Source organism: Bombus impatiens, unplaced genomic scaffold (genome assembly GCF_000188095.3).
Source record: "Bombus impatiens unplaced genomic scaffold, BIMP_2.2 scf_3474, whole genome shotgun sequence".
Classification (NCBI taxonomy): Eukaryota; Metazoa; Arthropoda; class Insecta; order Hymenoptera; family Apidae; genus Bombus; species Bombus impatiens.
In genome coordinates this window covers 578811-598402 of record NT_179893.1, presented here as the reverse complement: position 1 = coordinate 598402, position 19592 = coordinate 578811, and the positions used below count along the sequence as shown (strand labels likewise).

Below are 19592 nucleotides of genomic sequence, written 5' to 3'. Positions count from 1 at the left end.
GATCACGTTAGCTACGATAGTAATCCATTAAACCATAGAATGTAACAATATTATTGTCAATTATTATAGCGACAATGTAAATGATGATACATGATAGGCTAAATGCGAACAAGGAATAGAAGAGATAATAATATTGTTTTCATATTTGATACATTTAAAAACTTTAATTAATTAATACTAAAAATTATAAAGACCGATTAAAATATTGAGAGAATATTTATAACGAACAGAATGCTAAATCAATTAATGAAAAATTGTCAACTAAGCAACTTTAAACGATTCAAGTCTTGCTTGTCTATTATATGTAAAGTCCATTTCAATGTGTCATAACATTAGGTAGATGATATATATCGATCTACATTCCATTAGCAAATTACATTTTAACAGGAAGTTTTAGTGATTAATCTCTATTTTCACTCATAAACGAAACGTATACATATGTAGGTAATTTATATAATAGTCGTTATTAATGCATAAATTTCGAATTATTTTCCGCCACATTTTCGTTAACATACAATGAAAAAGAAAAAATAACGGAAATGAAGGAATATTTTTCTAAAATTGAGAAAATCATTAGGGAAAGCCATGAAACTAGAAACTAGAAATACTCTTTGCTAGAAACTAACATAAAAATTGCGGAAGAATAAATTATTAGAATATATTTATTATTTTTATTATCACAGTTTATTATCTGAATAATAGAATGTTTTCATAATTCTTATCATAATTATTCACAATGTGTGCCCATAGAGCTTGCTCTATATGTATGTCAATCAGCCATTTCAATTATAAATTGGTTAAATATTAAATAAATTTTAAAAAATTAAAAAATGTCAAAGTATTCCGAGTCATCTGATGCAATAATAGGGAAGTAATGATATAAACTGAATCGTAAAAGTCATGAATCATCGTTTCTACGCCTGTCACGTGATTGTCAAATCTTGCTTCTCATTCAAAAATGGCGCCGTTCAAATTTCAACAAAAATTCATTATTGATTCGTACTGGTAAGTTTTATAAACACAATATTACCTGTGCTTAACAATAGATGATCAAAGTACGGAAGGGCAGAGTTATTCAATTATATTGTTAAAATGTAATTATAAAATCGTAAAATAAAAAACTACTGAGTTATCGGAAACGCCATTTTGTGAAATTGATCGAACTCTGCACAGGAAGTTTAACAGGCGCACGTATATAAGCGTCGTAATTCGTAATAGAATCATCTGGACATTGGAAATACGACAGTGAAGTTTGACAAGAAAACTTGTGTATCGTGTAAAATAAATAGTTTTTGTGGATTTTTACGAATACATATTCACATTTTATTCCCAATTGAGCAATATAGATAAATATCCAATAATGTATAAAGTATATTTGCAAAATAACGACTCTTCTGTCAAAGCAATTCGAAAGTTTGGTTTTCAGTCTAGTTCAGGAATTCAGAATATTCGGTCTAATCGTCTGCCTAATCATTATGGCATTCGGGCTGATTGCCAGCTTAATTTTAATGAGTTTTGCCAAAAAGTCATATCGATATTCCCAGAATTATCTGGTAAAGAGTTCACCGTTTCTTGGAAAGGTAATTATTATATATAAATATAATTACGTCATTTTATTTATTCTTTATAAATTCAGTAATAAAATCGTTCATTTTTTTATTTTAATTCTCAAATAATTCTAAGTGAAAACTTTCACTAAACAGACATAATGCAATTTAAATCATAAACAATGATCATATGTATGTACATATTACAGATGCTGACGGTGATCAAATCTTAATATCGTCTGATGAAGAATTACAAATCGCTGAGGAAGAAATGAGGCAGCCTAAGAAAATATATATCAAACCTTTTTCATCTGAGCAAAAAGCATCAAGTCCTGAGAAAGAAAAAACAGTACATTTTGGTGTATATTGTGATGGTTGTGATAAAGACATAACTGGATTTAGATACAAATGTATTCAATGTGAAGATTATGATTTATGTGCACAATGTGAGACAACACAGATACATTCACATCATTATATGATCCGTATGCCACAACCATTAGAATCGCATCATACTAGAAGTTTGTTTCACCATTTAAGAAAAATTCTAAAAAAGAATGGTGTGTATTTTAATAAAAAACATACTTCTGATGAAAATAAATCCCAAAGTAATCATTGTAACATTTATCCTTGGTTGGGAATTTATGCACCATATTTAAATAGTTTTATTGATACACTATTAGAAGCACATACTGTTGATCCAGAATCTTCTAAGGTAATACTACACTAAAAAATTCAAAGCTGATAAAATTTACAAAAATAATATAAATTTGTTCTGATTCTAATTGTTCATATATTTCACAGAGTCACAAACCTGAAGAAAGGAAAGAATCTAAAGATGATACATGTATGGATGAAAATAATTCCAGAAAATTTCCTGGTGAAGGAAGGAAGTTACTTGATAATGCAAAGGGTGACAAAGAATCAGTGTCAGATGTTGCATCAACAGCAAGTCAAGATAGTGCTACTACAAAGGTAGCAGCAGATGAATGGACTTTTATAGATAAAAATGACACTACTGAAGTTAATCAAACATCTTCAGCTTCATCCAATATGAATGGAATTGGTACGAAACAGGTAAAATATTATAAACAATTGAAACTAATGTAAGTTGTATTATGGAAAGGTTTTCATGTTTAAAAATTATATTTGTATTATTGCTATAAGACTTGTTCCTCTTCAACGGCACCACCATTAGCATCACAGGGATCTTCAGCTGAAACACTTTACCCTGAATTACCAAGAGAAACAAATTACCAAGAAATATATCATGAAAATCCAACAGTTAATGAAGCTGTTAAAACTATGATAAAGATGGGATTCTCAAATCAAAGTGGATTATTGACTTATTTGTTGGGTGTTGAAGATGGTAATATTGATAACGTCTTAGAGATATTGCAACCTACAAATAAATGAATATGAAGTTTGACATTTAATGAAATTTTGTCATTATATCACTATAGCTTATGACATATAGTTCATATATATATGGTACATATTTTTTCTGTTGCAAAATAAAAATAGAATGTAGTATTATGTAATGTATACTATTGTTACAGATATTACATTCCTCCCTACTTAATGTATTCATGTTAATAAAGTAGCATGTAAAGATGATCAAACATGAATTTTTATTGTAGTTAAAAATATTAGACTAAAATGTTATTAATTAAATAAAAACCATAAACATATATATATGTATATATATATATGTGTGTGTGTATATGTATAAAAAAAACAATACGAAGTAATTAATCAATTTCTGAATAACAATATTTATTTGTATATAACGTGATTTTAATATAATGGTTTACAAAGTGTCCAAAGCGTGAATGGATTTTTATTGGATAGTAATTCCAATTCTTTTTGTCCTTGAGGACTAACATTTCTGATCCATTTTCGATCTTTATAATATTTTAGGATAGTGTCTAATTCTTCTACTGAATACTCGTCGACGCAAATGGGAAGAAAGGGATCTAAATGTTCAAACCCTTTCTTACCAAGTAAATATGTTGGATAATCAGAATCTCTTTTATCCTGTAAATAAAAAATATAAAATATCCATTATAGTTTTTGATAATAGTAGTTTTGTTTTAAACCATATTACACAAATTGTTGCATACTCTGTTTGCTCTTTTATCTACTGTTAATACTGCAGCACCATTACACCAATTGTAGTTTACGCTACTTAAAAATGCAGATGTTATCGATATCTTATCAGGTGGTACATATACACGATTTTCATCACATACATGTGTAATGTCGGATGTAAGAGCGTTAAAACCATCTATAACAACTAATGTTTTACATTTTCCTGCTGTGCTGGCTATTTTGAGCTCATCCACCAAAGCATTAATAACACCACAAGCAAATTTAGTTCTCTGTATCCCAAATTCAATAAGATTAGAAAGTGAATCTCCAGGTTTCGTAACTTCTCTTTGGGACCATGTATATTCCTTAGTGGTCTTCAACTATAAATTAATTACTTGAATTCTATATAATAAAAATAGGTCTCACTTGTTACTTACATCAAGCTGTGATAATGACACATTGTTTAACTGTTTTATATACTTTAACCATTTTGTTGCAGATTCTGGTAAGTCTAATTTATCTGATTCCAGAGGAGATGCAGTAGTGTCCCTAGCATATCGAAACCAATTTCGAACTAAAAATGTAAAAGTAAATTTATGAGTGTATATTTTAAAAATCATGTACTATTCAATATAATTCATATCATACCCCATGGTAAGTGAAGTACAAAAAAACATTTTGTAAGACCATAATGAACCAAATGTAATAATATTGTTGTTTTTCCTGCTCCACTTTTACCATCTAATAGGTAGTGAAAATACAGTTGCATATAGTTACATCATAAATTCTTCTTAGTTACTGTTAAGTTACAGTTAACTGAATAAATATCATAAACCACACATAATTGTCAAATTCAAAAGGATACAAAGAACATATTTATTTATAGGCTTCGTATAATCAGTTTGTTCCAAGTATGATATCACTTCAACTGCAGGTTGCCTAACTAAAATACCAAGTTCTCTAAAAATTTGTACTTGCTTTTTTAATTCAATTGACATGTCTGCCATTAATGATGTTGTAATATCTGAAGGAACCGTATAAATACGATTTAAACAACTTGCATCGTGTTCTGCAGGGTTAGATTCCGAAATACGAAACGATGGAATATTTGTCTGATCCGCTACATCTTTCGTAGCAGCTGATATTATTGTTCGTCGACTGCTTCTAATGCACATTCCACTAAATAAAGAATCTAACAATATAAAAAGAAACAATTATTAAGAATTACATTAAGTGATATGAATGTTTACAATAAATATGTAGAAAAAACATATATATATATAATTTATTTCTATATAAATTAAATTATAATTTACAAATAGATAAACATACAAGTACGGGACAACATGTTATTTACAGTATTTTAGCTAATGATAACTCTTTTTTCATAAATAATTATAAATTTTGATGTACGTATTCACTGCAAAGTAGTACAAACGCAAGTAGCCATATTTGCTACTGCAATGTTCGAAAATCTGCTGATACTGGGTTCAATAGATTGTTCAAAATATTCCTATGGAAATTAGTTGTATGAAGTCACATATAATAATTTTATATATTAGATAATTATTTTTATATAAAACTTATTTTTTATTAAATTAAAGTATTATTTATGAAGAAACAATTAATAATATTTTTTGTCATTTCTAAATATTTAATTCTAGGGACATGTAAAACTTACTGAAATTATTAAATTATGCTACGAGCTGTTGTGTAGCAATAACTCTAATAATTTCTATAAAGTAAATATATACATAATAAAGTAAAAATGAATTTAGAATTATTAGGTAAATATTTAGCAAAATCTACTTTCAAATTTAATAATGTATCTTCCTTAATATATATAATTTCTTTTTTACAGAATCATTTGGTCAGAATTATCCAGAGGTAAAATATTTTTATAAAAATAACATACATTTTTTAATTCTAAGTCTTACAGATATAATGTTTATAATCATTAGGAGTTTGATGGCACATTAGATTGTATATCATTAGCAGTCACTTGTACATTTAATAAAAGGGGAACTCTTCTCGCTGTTGGGTGTAATGATGGTAGAATTGTTATTTGGGATTTTTTAACACGTGGTGTTGCTAAAATTATTAGTGCACATGTACATCCTGTATGTTCATTGAGGTAAGTAACCTGAAATAATTTATTATGAATTATTTTAATTATTTTATAACACTGTCTTTGTTAATTAGTTGGTCTAGGAATGGTCATAAATTATTAAGTGCATCTACAGATAATAATGTTTGTATATGGGATGTCTTATCTGGAGAATGTGATCAAAAATATAGATTTCCTTCTCCAATATTAAAAGTTCAATTTCATCCAAGAAATCTTAATAAATTTTTAGTGTGTCCAATGAGACATGCAGCAGTAATGGTTGATGTTGAGGGTACACATAGAGTTATTCCTCTTGATGATGATGTATGCAATAAAATTAATACTACTACTAATCAGTATTTTTAATATTGATTTTTAATATTCATTTATTTTAGAGTGATTTGAACATAGTAGCATCTTTTGATCGCCGAGGAGATTATGTGTACACTGGAAATGCTCGTGGTAGAATTCTAGTTCTTGATGTGGAATCCTTAACTGTGAAAGCTTCTTATAAAATATCACAAGGCACAGCTAGTAATACAGCTGTAAAGAGCATTGAATTTGCTAGACGTGGTTCTTGTTTCTTAGTAAATACATCAGATAGAGTAATTCGTGTATATGATAGTACTGAAGTACTAGCTTGTGGAAAAGATGGTGAACCAGAACCAATACAAAAATTGCAGGATCTTGTAAACAAAACTATGTGGAAAAAGTGTTGTTTTTCTGGAGATGGGGAATATGTTTGTGCTGGATCTGCAAGACAACATGCTTTATATGTATGGGAAAAAAGTATTGGAAATTTAGTAAAAATTTTACATGGAACTAAAGGAGAATTATTACTTGATGTTGTTGTACGTATTATAAATCTCTAGTACATCAGTATTATAAATCTAACTTCTAATCTGAACCTTCACAAAATTATAATGTTATAAAAATTTATAATAATGCAGTGGCATCCAGTGAGACCAATTATTGCTTCCATATCATCTGGTGTTGTTTCTATTTGGGCACAGAATCAAGTTGAAAATTGGTCTGCATTTGCTCCAGATTTTAAAGAACTAGATGAAAATGTTGAATATGAAGAAAGAGAAAGTGAATTCGATTTGAGTGATGAAGATAAATCTGTGGTGCAAGGCGAAGAGGCTCAAGATGAGGAGATAGAAGTAGATGTTGCATCTATAGATAGAGTGGCTGCTTTTTGCAGTTCTGATGAAGAAATGGAAGATATTGGTTCGTTGCAGTTTTTACCAATATCACCAGATGTAGAAGATTCAGAAGATACTCAAACGACATTGCACGAGCCACCTATGAAGAAACATCGTTCTCATGATATTCACTTACAAGGTGCACCAGTAGATGGTAAGACCTTTCATGCATGCTAATTTAATTGATAACAGGTTTATATAATTTATCATTATTTTTCAGAAACTCACCCATTATTAAATAAAGGAAAAGATAAACCAACAACCAAGAAAGGAAGACCAAGATTGGAACACAGAAAAGGAAAATAAATTCGAATATTTGAATTCGTAAAAAGTATCTTGTAATGTACATAATTAACTAAAAATACTTCATGTATATTGTTAACTGCGATAATATTCTATAGCCATAATGTATGTTATAAAATGTATTACTTCCTATGGAATGTATCTTATACCTTTTAGCCTTATGTGTTTTTATATTGAAAACCTGACTTAAGATTTTAAAGATCTATTATATATGTTGAAATAAATGAAGATAATTTTCAATTTTTGTACGTATTTACTAAATAAGGAATTTAATGTAATATATATGTTTTAATGTCTTTAAGAGCTGTTTGTATCCCAGTTAAACAATTTTAGCAGTTCTTGTTACAATTTAACCATATAGAATAATTGCGTACCTTATACCTTATACGATACTTATATACAATACATATGTACTCTGATATCAATACTACCAATTTTAAGAAAAGTAAAAGTTGAAATGCATTTAACCTATATTTTACTGCTGAATTATTTAAAAAACAAATTAACTGATCGATAAATGGCTTATCTTATCTTGTGTAGCGATTTTTGAAAGCGCAATTAAAATTGCGTAGTATTTGGATTAACTTCTAACTTTAAGTATATCAAATTTCGTTTACAATGTTAATTTCGAGGTTATCAGAACAAGTTTATAAAAAGTTATTTCATGTGCAGAATAAAACAAAAAGAGGTGCACAATCTGCTAGAGATGTACTTATAAGTGGCGGAATTATTATTATTAGTGGGATCGTTATTGTTTGGTTATCTGTGTTTCTTTACACAGCATTTTATTATGCCTATGTACCGAGCATCTCATACGTACGGCCAGTACATCTGCAATTCAAGTGAGCTTCACTTCTCACTTGTACGTTAATGGAAAAAAAGAATTATATCTTGAAGCATATTATTTTTTGTTCTTTGAAACATTATGTTATATGCATTCTACTGTTATAGTTTGATTACATAGTTCTTCCGTGTTACAGATCATGTAACGAAGAAAAAGGGATTTGTAGCTTTCCATCAGCATATGTGCAATTAACAAATAAGCAGCAGCTTTTAATGGTTGGCCAGCCATATAAAGTCAATTTACATCTAGAAATGCCAGAGTCACCAGCCAATAAAGAACTTGGTAATTTCTAAGTCTCAATGGAAATTAAAAATAATATCTAACAAATATAATTTTTAAATAGGTATGTTCATGGTTTGTGCTCAATTACGCAGCAGAGATGGTTTCCTCCTAGAACATGCATGTAGATCTACCATGTTACATTACCGTAGCACATTATTGCATGCACTTACAACACTTACATTTTCACCTATGATGATTTTTGGCACTACAGAGGAAAAACAAAATGTAGTTCTTGAATTATTTGATAATTTCGAAGAAAACCAAAATCATCCAGTTACAATTATTTATATCGAAATACAATCAAGACATATTGAATTCTACTCTGCAAGTATTACGATAAATGCACACTTATCGGGTCTACGCTATTTAATGTTTCATTGGCCGATTCTATCTGGTATTGTTGGCATCGGTACAAATTTGTTTTTCATAGCACTTGTATGTACCCTTTGCTATCTTCATTTTACCATTTATGAAGACTCTGGAGATGATGGTTTCAATTATGAAGAAGGTAAAAAGGTTGAAGAAAAACAAGAATATAACAAAGAATTAAACACAGAAGAAGAAAGAGAACATAAAGCTACAAATGATCGTAAGTTACTTGTTGAGTTATATTCTTTTGATAAATTAAATATAACTGAACTGACTTATTTTTTAAAGAATCAGATTCGTCATCATCAGAAGATATTGCTGCGTCTTATATAGTACCACATCTTATTAAGTCTGGAGAAGAAGCTCATCTCTCACATATTGAATTAATGAAATAATCTATATTCCATAATGTAAATTATATGACAATATTATATGTGTATGAACGTAGCTTATAAGTGTAAGCGAAAAAAATATATGTACATTATAAAAATATTTATTTTTCTGTACTTAAATATTTTATTTACTTCTATTGTAATTGAAGTATATTAAAAGGTTTATGATATTTTTTATGTAATGTCATCTGATGTCATTTTATTAGTGGTATGAGAATATTGCAGCCTTGGATCTGGTTGAGTCTGACAGGGATTTAAAAAATATTCGCGACCAAACTTCAATCTATAATTTCGGCTGTATGTAGTCTTCTGATTGCAGAACGTATTTGCGATACATATCGAAATAATGAATCTTTATTTTGCTTTTATGCTTGAGGTCAGAATTTCGAGAGATCGATTATTGTTTTTCATAGACAAATTAAAACTTGGTAAAATAGTTTTCACCATCTTATGCTGTACTTTCTACCTGTCGATAAATGAAAATAATATTTGAATGTGTCAATTATAAGTAATTTGTAGTTTAAACCACAAAATCTTTTTATTTGAAGTATAGACATATTTACTTACATTATTTGCATTACATATTTCAAACTTGAAATCTCCTTCGCGGCTTAGTTAACAGCGCCATCTTGTGAAATAAAATGAAATCGTAGACATTTTAAAGTTTTGCGCTTTCCGTTACAATTTTGAAGCTTTTGAAAATTCTCCAATGAACGCTGCAATGTTTTTCTCCATCATGTTTGAGAAATTCCTGAATAATAAACGGAATGTAGTAAGGTGCGTATAACGTTATATTAACTTCATAAAAACTTGCTAGAAACAAAACAGAAGAAGTTTCCGATATTTCATACTTAAGCAATATTACGAAAATGTGTTTCGATTATGTACAGGTTGTCAAATTTTAATTCTTTCACTTTATTGTTTCGCAAACTATTTAAAGCAACGCCAATAAATTATTAGGATTCCTTTATTCTTATCCATTCAGGGATATGTGATAAATGAAAACATCGATGATCAAGGTAACCTTCTCGAATACATAAGGAATACTTTCTGGATATCTAGCGAAAGATGACTTTAAATTGCTGTAAGTAATTTTAAATGACCTTCACAGACAAACACATCGTAAGAGAACGAATTTGTCTCGAAACAGTATAGACTCTCCTAGGATAAGTTATCTGATAGGAAAGGATCATCTTAAGTACTTGGAGATAACCTTATTTAGATGTGATTTACGTCCATTGGAAGAGGGCTATTTTGAAATAGTGTAAATCCCATTTGAAGTATCTTTTCGAATAACGAATATACATGTATTTTGTAATATGTGTATTGTAATCGTCGTAAAGATTAAAATGGTACACCCCGTATATGGTGTGACTTGGCATGCTAAAAGGAAAAAAGTGACGTTGAACGAAAGAAATCTTACGCGTGTAAGTGTTGGTAAGTAAAGAGACGAAAGGGTTGGATGCATTTTATGCATTTGTAAAGGCGTAAGCGGCGTACACACGATGCATAAATACTAAGGAACCGGTTTCCTACGTCATCAAGACTTCGCGCAATACGATGGGTTAAGAAAAAGAGCTTAAGGGAGCAGCATGAATTTGTGGGGTCGTCTTATGTTTCTCTTAACTCGTTACTCGAGATTCAGACAGGTGTGCGAGATTCTCGTTTGCTTCTTTGTCTTTATCTCCGTTCGTTCCGTTAGTTCTTCTTTCTTTAGGAACTTTCGATTTACTTTAAACTGCATTTTGCAGGTTATGAAGGTTACTCCTCGTCATTATTTAGTTGAAGTTAATCGAATTTATCTTACAAGCATAACAGAGGCATGTAGATGTATTTTTATTTAGTCTTTTACTAGGCATGTATCATTTACTAGGCATTACGATGAATCGATACACTTCAGTAGGCATTACATGTTTGTAATACATACAAAATTAGGTCCTCTAATAATTGTAAGCAGTAATTAAAATAATTTCTACTAATTCAATTTGTCAACAATGGAAGTTTGACTTAAATGCAAATTCGATTATTTGGACGAACCATAGTGTAGTTTTTCCTCTGCAAATGAAGTACTGACGAAAATGTTGACGCTTACTTCGTATTTGTCACTAACCGTTCAGATGGTATGTCCAGAAATGATCTTAGAAGATTTTCCAATTGGCGGGGAATTTTCTTTATAAAATATGTAAAAATTCAATTTTTATCGTTGATTTAATTTGTTTGATGATCTTTGAATATGTAGATAGATACTCTATTCTATATTCATGTTGAGCTACAGATCAATGCAGTGTAGAAATATCATTAACGTTATAAAAATGTTCATTGCAATTGTATTCCATGTACCAAAATTTTATTGAATGTCGTGTATTGTTCGCGTCGACATTTATGATACTTTTATTTATCTTTCGAAAGCCGCCAGAAGCTGTTCGTTGTGCTTGCGATTTTTTTTATTATAAAAATGTCCATTACACACACATACAGACGCGCGCACACGCGCACACGCACACGCACACACGCACGCACACAGAGCTATTTGTACTTAATAAATTAAATATTGCAATAACGCTCAGTTTATTGAATTTTCAAAACATGGAAAGCAGTGATTACATGCGCAAGCATTCAATGTTATCGAGCGCGCTGACGTTTTCCATTAATATGTGCGACATGTATGCAGCGGAATTACAAATTTTATAATTTACTCAACGTGTACCGTGAAAAGGGCATTGCGAAATCGCGTGATTTTCGATAACTCGTTCGTCCGTTTTGATAACTCATGTGTCATACTAACGCTATCGAGTATACTTGATTTTCGAATAGGACCTCATTAGCTCAAAGAAATAATGACCAGTCCTTCACTTTTTACAAAACCTTTACTCTACAACGCTTCGCAAATTTAAATCAAGCGCATGATTGAAGATGCGAGAATGAAATTTTGTGTTATTCATATTTTCTTGATGAAAGGTTTCGAAGAAAATTTATTGTATTTACCTAATCAGTCCATGTGACAAAACGTTTAAATCTCGATACAATGAAACAGTGTTTCCTTTAACTGGAGCTCGATGAAAAGACACAGTTATCTTCATGTTGGTGATAATTCGATTTTCTTACAGGCATGTCGCAGGATTGCAGCACAGGCCATGGACATTCGAGCAACACGCCGTAAAACAATTCATCGACGTACTCGCAGTTAGGTACTTTGATAAAATTCTACAAAGAACCATCGATACAATAAGGTATAGTTTCAGAGAAATTTATTATACTTCTTACCTTATCGTTCGCTTTTCTGCCTCTCGTCTCTTTTTCTGCTCATTTTCTTTTATTAATAGGTTTTAACTCGGAGGTTATTAATTCATGCCGGTGAAACATTTCAATGTGGCTGAAATAATTAGCAATCATTAATTTTATTGTTCGCGTTTTAATTACGGTGGATGCGGCGAAAGTTATGTCAAAACCGTGGGCTTTTGATTTTAGGGGTGTTATACTCGTTGCTCGAGAAAAAAGGAATATTAACGACTATTATCATTTTTATCCCCGGTATAGATATATAACTTTGAAATGATTTTGCAATTAACTCACGCATCGAAAGTGTTCATACGTATTGTCATATTTTTCTCTCGCTTGCCCTCTTTCCCTGACAGACTTTCCCATGGAAACGTTGTTGAACATTTCGAAGTCAAAATTTTAATTCGCGGACAATGCTAGATTTCATAATGAACTAATCGATAAACGACATTCGAGCCATTGTTGTTCTTTGTTTATTCGCGTCGGAAATATCGAATTTCCACCGAAAGGACGATACCAATGAATATACTTAATCACGTTCGCGATCAATACAAAATTTACAATAAACGTATCCGTATGAAAAGAGCAATTTATTGTGTTCGTGTAATATCGCTTGAAAATGGAAATGCAAGTTTTTTTTACAATGATCGAGCGAATCTTGCTTTTGCAAATTACGTTCCGTAACAAAACACATCGGTTTTTGAGTTAATGAAATGATCGAATGTTTTCGAAGTCGTTGGTTAAGCTCGCGATACAAAAATATCTCAATTTGAAAGCTAGTTGCTTTTCGTAGAATTTGAAACCTTAGTAATTTTAGTTCTACGGAGTTGGGCCGATATGTGTACTCGTGCAAAATCTTTCTATAGATATTATTAAAACTGGCACATTGTAAAACATTGTAACAAAGCGTTGATATTTTATAATGTATTATACATGTGTATTTTCAGATATACTGGTATAAATGTGTATCATGTATATCTCCATGTATGTGTATATTTGTGTAAATGTGAGAGATTACTTGGAATGTTTCGCAGAGAGTTAATTATGGTTCTTGAATCTTAGGCCTTCTGAAGTTTCTTGGATCTCGTTATTAATATCCCCTTTAAGCTTTACGAATTAGAGGTAATTCATATCGAGCCTTATGAGATTGTATGCAATCTAGAAATCTTTTGTTTTCCTCACAAACTAGGTATTTATCGTTGCTCAAAGGCAATTCTCTGTGCTGAATATTTCGAAACGACTTTAGTGCGAACAATTTCTCTGTGCATACTAACTAGTATTCAAGAACGATGGTTTCTCGGAGCTGGTAAACGTGTTTCCGATCGTTTCTGCGTAAACGTGGAAAAGCACCGCAACCTACAGGAAGCTAGCCAAAAGAATACGAAGTAAAAGAGCACGGCCAAACTCCGTTCGAAGTTGCGAATTGTTTCTTGCTCGGATCGCTTCCCGGTAAATTACTCGGTTTGGCAATGGAGGCAGCAGGTTTTTCGATAAAATAAAAGAGGCGATCCGAAAACCATCTTCCAGCGTCACGCGATTCGAAGGACGCCAGCCAGATGGAATTTTGCTGCATACACGGCCGTGCCGAATTATCGAACGTGCATCGTAATGCGTTCTCGGTTACAACGTAACAGCTTTGATATGCAAATCTTTGCTTGAATGCGGTTAAAGTTACTCGCACGTACAGCGAGAATTTTTTTCTCCCTCGATGATTCACAATCGCCGTAAAAGGCGATTAAAACGCTATGGCGTTCATCAAGGGATACGTCTAACTGACACGATTTCCCAATCGACACGATTAACTCGATGTTCGTATAATTTCGAAGTTATTCAGGACAGAAGTTCTCTTCTCCTCGGCTAAGGAGCGAATTCCCCATCGGTTTTACATAACATCGGCATTCGTATCGAGAAACCTAATGAATCTCGTTCAAAATGCTACACATTTCCATCTGATAACGAATATCTCTAAACGATTAATAATTATCAGCACGCGTAGCGTTATCTCTTGCGATCGTTCACTTCGTTCTTCTAATCGGCTCACTTAAGAGCGTGCAGTTGAGTCCACACGGTGGTCGCTGCAGTTAGGCTGTGCTCGAGTATACACGCGCCGATTCAGAGTATCTCGCGTTTCACTTGCATTACATCGATTCTGTAGCAATTTATTCCGTAGCTATATAATCGCGAATCGCGACTATCCGCGCGGTTTTCGCGCGATCGTTGGCTGTGTTTCGTTGTGTGCACAGCAACGCACCACGAAAGATAAGTAAATCCACATTCCGGTCGAGGACTCCGTACCGTTCCTAAGGCTCGTTCATACCGGTTCCAGTTCCAGTTTTAAGAAATTCGAAATAAAACTGGCCGATAACTCTATGCGCTATTCGCGTCTCCGATTGAGCGTTGCCTGCCAGCCAATAAACGCGATAAACGTCCATCCTGGGGAACAGCTTCGCTCGTCCGCGACAATTTATCTCTGTAGCCGTTGGTAATGAGGTTGTGATGGCGCGGTTCCCGACATCCTCGTGTTCACTTTGAACAAATGCGTGACACCGGGGTCGCGATCCACCGCCACGGACCACGCAACTTTCTGCAGTTACGAACTGTAATTTCCCGACCATGTTGTATGTACGTAATACGATCGTTGGTTCTAGTTAAGTCTCTAAGCGAAGCAGTATCCATTGAGTTTCCGCGTTCGTATGAATCGGACGTTCGAGCGATGTATTTGACCTTGCAATAAAGCGAAAGGCCAACGTCATGGATAACGATAAGAGATCGATGCTTAAATCAACGGCCGCGAAACGATCGCACGTTACGTTTGGATATTTACGTGGTTGCGTTTCCCTCGGTATAGTGAAACGTTATCGGAATACGACTGTGACTTCGGCGGCTCGTTTTATAGACTCGTGTCTGTTAGGAAAAGACAACCCGACGAGATAGCAAAATATTTTAAGAGCATAAAAATGGATCGTGGTTCGATCGAATCTTGTCTCCTCTTCTAACGTATCTCTGGCGATTTTTGGATAAAACAGCCCTGCCTGGAAGTATCCCTGTTATCGGATAACCGTGTTCATTTATCATCGCTTCGAAATCGAATTTCGGTATTCTTCGAATCCAATATCGTTGTAACTTAATTACCCGACACTGGCTAATCGAGGAAATTCGAACTCACATTTAAATGCATTATCAGCTCGCTACCAGGTTCGGCTAACGTCGAAGAAATGCGGAGTTAATTTTTTGCTAGATCGATATCGAAGCGGCTGGTCAAGTTAACGTTGGCTGACTAACTGCTTAACACATTTCGTCCCGCTACGTTTTTGCATGGCCTTCCTTCCATTCGTATCGCGCGTCCCATCGATGCGTCGTCAAACATGTGGCGTTAAGAGCGCATATTATTTGTTTATATTCTCGACTTGTTTATTATGCACACTAATTTGTTTATGTATGTTGTCTTCGTTAAAGCTAGCGTCTTACCTTATCATCGATGTTGATTCAGGTCGTTAAACAGCGACATTATTGCAGCAAGTGTTAATTAACAATAACCAGTATTAGTTTTAATAAGCGTCAGTTTGTCCAATGTGTTTTAGTTATAAGATCGCCTTCGGAAGCTGTCCTTTTAAAGCCTGTTAACGTTCTGTTAAGGACCTCATTAAAGATCCTCAAAATTGACGTCGCGTCACTAATTGCGGCTTAGCTAGTGTCTCAGCCTGGCTAGCTTCAAGTTTCCTCGTAATGACCGATCGGAAGTTATTTACCGAATAAAATCTACAATCGATCGTATCGTGTTTCCAGACATCGTGCTACGTCGCCAAAGTTATAATCAAAGATATTAACTCGACGTGTTTCACGCTGCAAGCCGAATGCTACAGGTTAATAATCGCCAGTAACTAGATCACAATGCGTTTACACAGATTTCTGTAAGACGGCAAACGAATTCATGTCATTCCGCGCGAGAAACGATTAAGTGTCTATGCATGGAATCACCCCAGGCATCCACCGCTCTAATTCTGTTCAATTACTTAACGACGCGGTGTCTTAACCCACTAATATTAGTGATTAACTGACGATAAGCAGCGACAGGTGACTCTTGTTCTGGTCGATAATTTTCTACCATTCGATCGATCACGTATCGGACAAAGATTGGGTTATTCTTGTTCGAAAGTTCTATTCGACGAGGTGTTGGAACGAACACGCCGATTTAAGCGTCGTTAATCGTAACAAGATTGCACGTAAACGCGAATAGCCGGTTACCAGAAGTAGCTTGATCGTTGGAAGATTGAAATGCCCCGTCTGTCGGATCATCGGCCGCAACGAGGGTCAGGTGATTTTGTCGTGCAACGAACAATCTCGCCTGCCAAGTATCGGTAAAATGTGTTCGCATTGCTCTCTCGCATTGCACGCTCGCATTGCTCACTCGCGGTCCATAAACTGGCCACGTCCAGTTAACAAGCTCGTCTCTTTTTTCTCCCGAAGTGTCTACGACGAAAGCGACGAGCAGCAAGGAAGACCAGTGGCATTATGAGCTACTATCACGTAGAAATCTACGAGTAATTCGATCGAAGAAACAGCGTAACTCGCGCCAACGTGCATCGTTATCTCATAAAATCTGTTATGTTGGAGCAAGAGTTCGCGATTGAGACACCATCGTCGAAAAGCTTTTTGCCAGCCATTTTCCGAGCGAGCGAACCCGATCGAATCGGAAGATAGAAGTGTCGGGAGAGGATGGAGAGAGAGAAAGAGAGAAAGAGAGAAAGAGAGAGAGAGAGAGAGAGAGAGAGAGAGAGAGAGAGAGAGAGAGAGAGAGAGAGAGAGAGAGAGAGAGAGAGAGAGAGAGAGAGAGAGAGAGAGAGAGAGAGAGAGAGAGAGAGAGAGAGAGAGAGAGAGAGAGAGAGAGAGAGAGAGAGAGAGAGAGAGAGAGAGAGAGAGAGAGAGAGAGAGAGAGAGAGAGAGAGAGAGAGAGAGAGAGAGAGAGAGAGAGAGAGAGAGAGAGAGAGAGAGAGAGAGAGAGAGAGAGAGAGAGAGAGAGAGAGAGAGAGAGAGAGAGAGAGAGAGAGAGAGAGAGAGAGAGAGAGAGAGAGAGAGAGAGAGAGAGAGAGAGAGAGAGAGAGAGAGAGAGAGAGAGAGAGAGAGAGAGAGAGAGAGAGAGAGAGAGAGAGAGAGAGAGAGAGAGAGAGAGAGAGAGAGAGAGAGAGAGAGAGAGAGAGAGAGAGAGAGAGAGAGAGAGAGAGAGAGAGAGAGAGAGAGACAGGGGTCGCGTTAAACACGACGTTGAAACGCTCGTCCGAAGAATATTGCGTTGCGACAAAAATGTCAAACGCATTGGCGCAAGAAAAATCGATAAATCGGAGTGCTTCCGGACGTGGAAACGAGATTAAAAATACTTTCGCGTATTGTGAGCCGCGTTCAGCCGGGAAGCTGTGCAGCGGTAGTTCTTTCGAGGAAGCGCGTTTTAAAACGGCACGAAAAGAGAAAGGACGGTAGAAAACGAGAACAACGATCAACGGGCGTTTCGGTTGGAATATCTTCTTGGAAACATCGCTTGGATGCGTGAAAAGGGCGTCCAAGCGAACACCTGGGCCGAATGTTCTCCTATCAACGCCCTCGGTGTTAAAGTGGCGCCGAGAACAATCCGTCTTGAGTCTCGAATCTCGAGCTCCATGCTATGTTCCCGCCCTTTCTTCCTTTTGCACATTCGTATGCAAAAACACGTGGAATGTTTTTCCTTGGAGATTGTCCGCCGGCCGCTATGCATCTTCTCCCTCTTCTGCGAGGCAACACCCGTGACAGGAAACGAGAGGGAATACAGAAAAAGCCAGAAAGAGCAAAAAGAGTCGCGTCACTCGTAAAAGTCGCTCGTCATCGTGATCTCGGTCGGGCAGTGTTTTCTGACTCTGTGCATGGTAGCCGTCAGAATCGTTCGAGTTGAACCAGCATCGACAACGTACAAGTTGATAGGCACTGGCGCGTAAGCGTGGCCCCGGATTCCTGAACCGGTCTTGGAGCAACCACGGGAGAGCCACCATCTTATGGCAGTCGGTTTCTGTCCCTCCACCCATCTAGAAACTCGTTCCCCCCTATCGTGCCTCTACTTGAAGCCACACGACAGGTGCCAGCGGCGTACGCAGACCCAAAGAACGGCCTCCTTCTATATTTATAGTCTTCGCGAACTGTACGATCGAGCGTGTGTTTTCGCCCATTAAATTAGGCGAAACAATACGGTAGGGGCAAAATCTAAAAAATGTCGAGGCAAACCATAGGGAAAGGCACTAGAAATGATCTCGGAACCTGTTTCTGTTTAGATCGTTGGTGGCTGATGTTGCTTATTGGTTCAACGCCAGTGGTTCTTACCTTAACTCGATTCCTCAAAGTTCTAGTTAAATGCGATTGTTTACGTTGGCACGCCAACTCCGTATAAGCGAACGGAATGCCATGAACACGACTGGCTGGTGTTCAGATCGAGATACAGCGAAACCGAGGAACTTGGGTGTAAAATATATTCGATAACCAGGTTTGAACAATGCGAGTGCGGCTTACGAAATTAGGTAAAACATGGTGGTCCGATTTGGATCTGAAAGGAGAAACCGAGGCAGAAAAAGCCCCTTCGTCCTGCTTCGCGATCGCAAAACCAGTTTCTTGGCAAACTGGTGCGCGATTGGACGCAACGTTTGCTTGTTGGCCGCATTGCGATGATTCCCGATACTTTTGGTCCCTCGTGAATGTTCGCTTCATTATCTACATTGAATACGAACGAAGGAATGCGTGTCGTGTGACCGTGAGACCTAAGTAGGCTCCAATGGTAGGCTGCCATTCGTAATATCAGATGGAACAATCAGAGGACCATGGAAAGAAAAAGTATCGTGACTCTGGTTTGCAGGGACCAGTTTGGATCAGTGGTTCTTGAACTATCTGAAGACTTTATCGACCAAAGATTTCGATCTGTTGAATGGTACCAAGTTAGATGAGATTCTATTACGAGCGACGAGCAGAACGATATCAGGTCGAAGATCATTCAAGATGGTAGAAATTGGCGCGTTTCCGAAACCTGGATTACACGAATCGTCTTGTAATTTGAAAACTTTCGAATTGCAGTCATATACAGGGTGGTTGGTAACTGGCGGTACACGCGGAAAGGGGGTGATTCTACGCGAAAAAAGAAGTCGAAAATATAGAATAAAAATT

General features: G+C 35.1%; 4 protein-coding genes across 8 annotated transcripts; 3 read left to right on the top strand and 1 right to left on the bottom strand.

The window, feature by feature from the left end:
* Nucleotides 1-920: 920 nt before the first annotated feature.
* On the top strand, nt 921-3162 carry LOC100745195 (sequestosome-1). Of its 4 annotated transcripts, XM_024372137.2 has the most exons (6): nt 922-1254; nt 1346-1428; nt 1501-1580; nt 1757-2262; nt 2352-2624; nt 2715-3162. In XM_024372137.2, exons 2-6 carry the CDS (start codon nt 1361-1363, stop codon nt 2961-2963), a joined length of 1176 nt encoding a protein of 391 aa, XP_024227905.1. In that variant the 5' UTR covers nt 922-1254; nt 1346-1360; the 3' UTR covers nt 2964-3162. The 4 variants fall into 4 exon arrangements, with proteins under 4 accessions (XP_024227903.1, XP_024227905.1, XP_024227902.1 ...); XM_024372135.2 differs by having other exon boundaries at nt 921-1254; nt 1346-1580; XM_024372136.2 differs by having other exon boundaries at nt 955-1428.
* Nucleotides 3163-3338: 176 nt separating this feature from the next.
* Nucleotides 3339-5147, bottom strand: LOC100745074 (28S ribosomal protein S29, mitochondrial). Its single transcript, XM_012393568.3, has 7 exons — nt 5050-5147; nt 4971-5006; nt 4504-4830; nt 4287-4379; nt 4076-4212; nt 3671-4018; nt 3339-3584 (listed from the first exon to the last, which is right to left on the bottom strand). The coding sequence occupies exons 2-7, from the start codon at nt 4984-4986 to the stop codon at nt 3345-3347; spliced, it is 1161 nt and encodes a 386-aa protein (XP_012248991.1). The 5' UTR covers nt 4987-5006; nt 5050-5147; the 3' UTR covers nt 3339-3344.
* Nucleotides 5148-5340: 193 nt separating this feature from the next.
* LOC100746759 (retinoblastoma-binding protein 5 homolog) lies at nt 5341-7490 on the top strand. The gene is made up of 7 exons (XM_003494688.4): nt 5341-5425; nt 5500-5525; nt 5600-5772; nt 5841-6069; nt 6141-6596; nt 6696-7104; nt 7171-7490. The coding sequence occupies exons 1-7, from the start codon at nt 5407-5409 to the stop codon at nt 7254-7256; spliced, it is 1398 nt and encodes a 465-aa protein (XP_003494736.1). The 5' UTR covers nt 5341-5406; the 3' UTR covers nt 7257-7490.
* Nucleotides 7491-7660: 170 nt separating this feature from the next.
* LOC100746639 (seipin) lies at nt 7661-9317 on the top strand. 2 transcript variants are annotated; one of them, XM_003494687.4, is made up of 4 exons: nt 7872-8095; nt 8234-8379; nt 8441-8968; nt 9037-9317. In XM_003494687.4, the coding sequence occupies exons 1-4, from the start codon at nt 7872-7874 to the stop codon at nt 9141-9143; spliced, it is 1005 nt and encodes a 334-aa protein (XP_003494735.1). In that variant the 3' UTR covers nt 9144-9317. The 2 variants fall into 2 exon arrangements, with proteins under 2 accessions (XP_033180429.1, XP_003494735.1); XM_033324538.1 differs by having other exon boundaries at nt 7661-8095; nt 8441-9317.
* The last annotated feature ends 10275 nt before the right edge of the window (nt 9318-19592 follow it).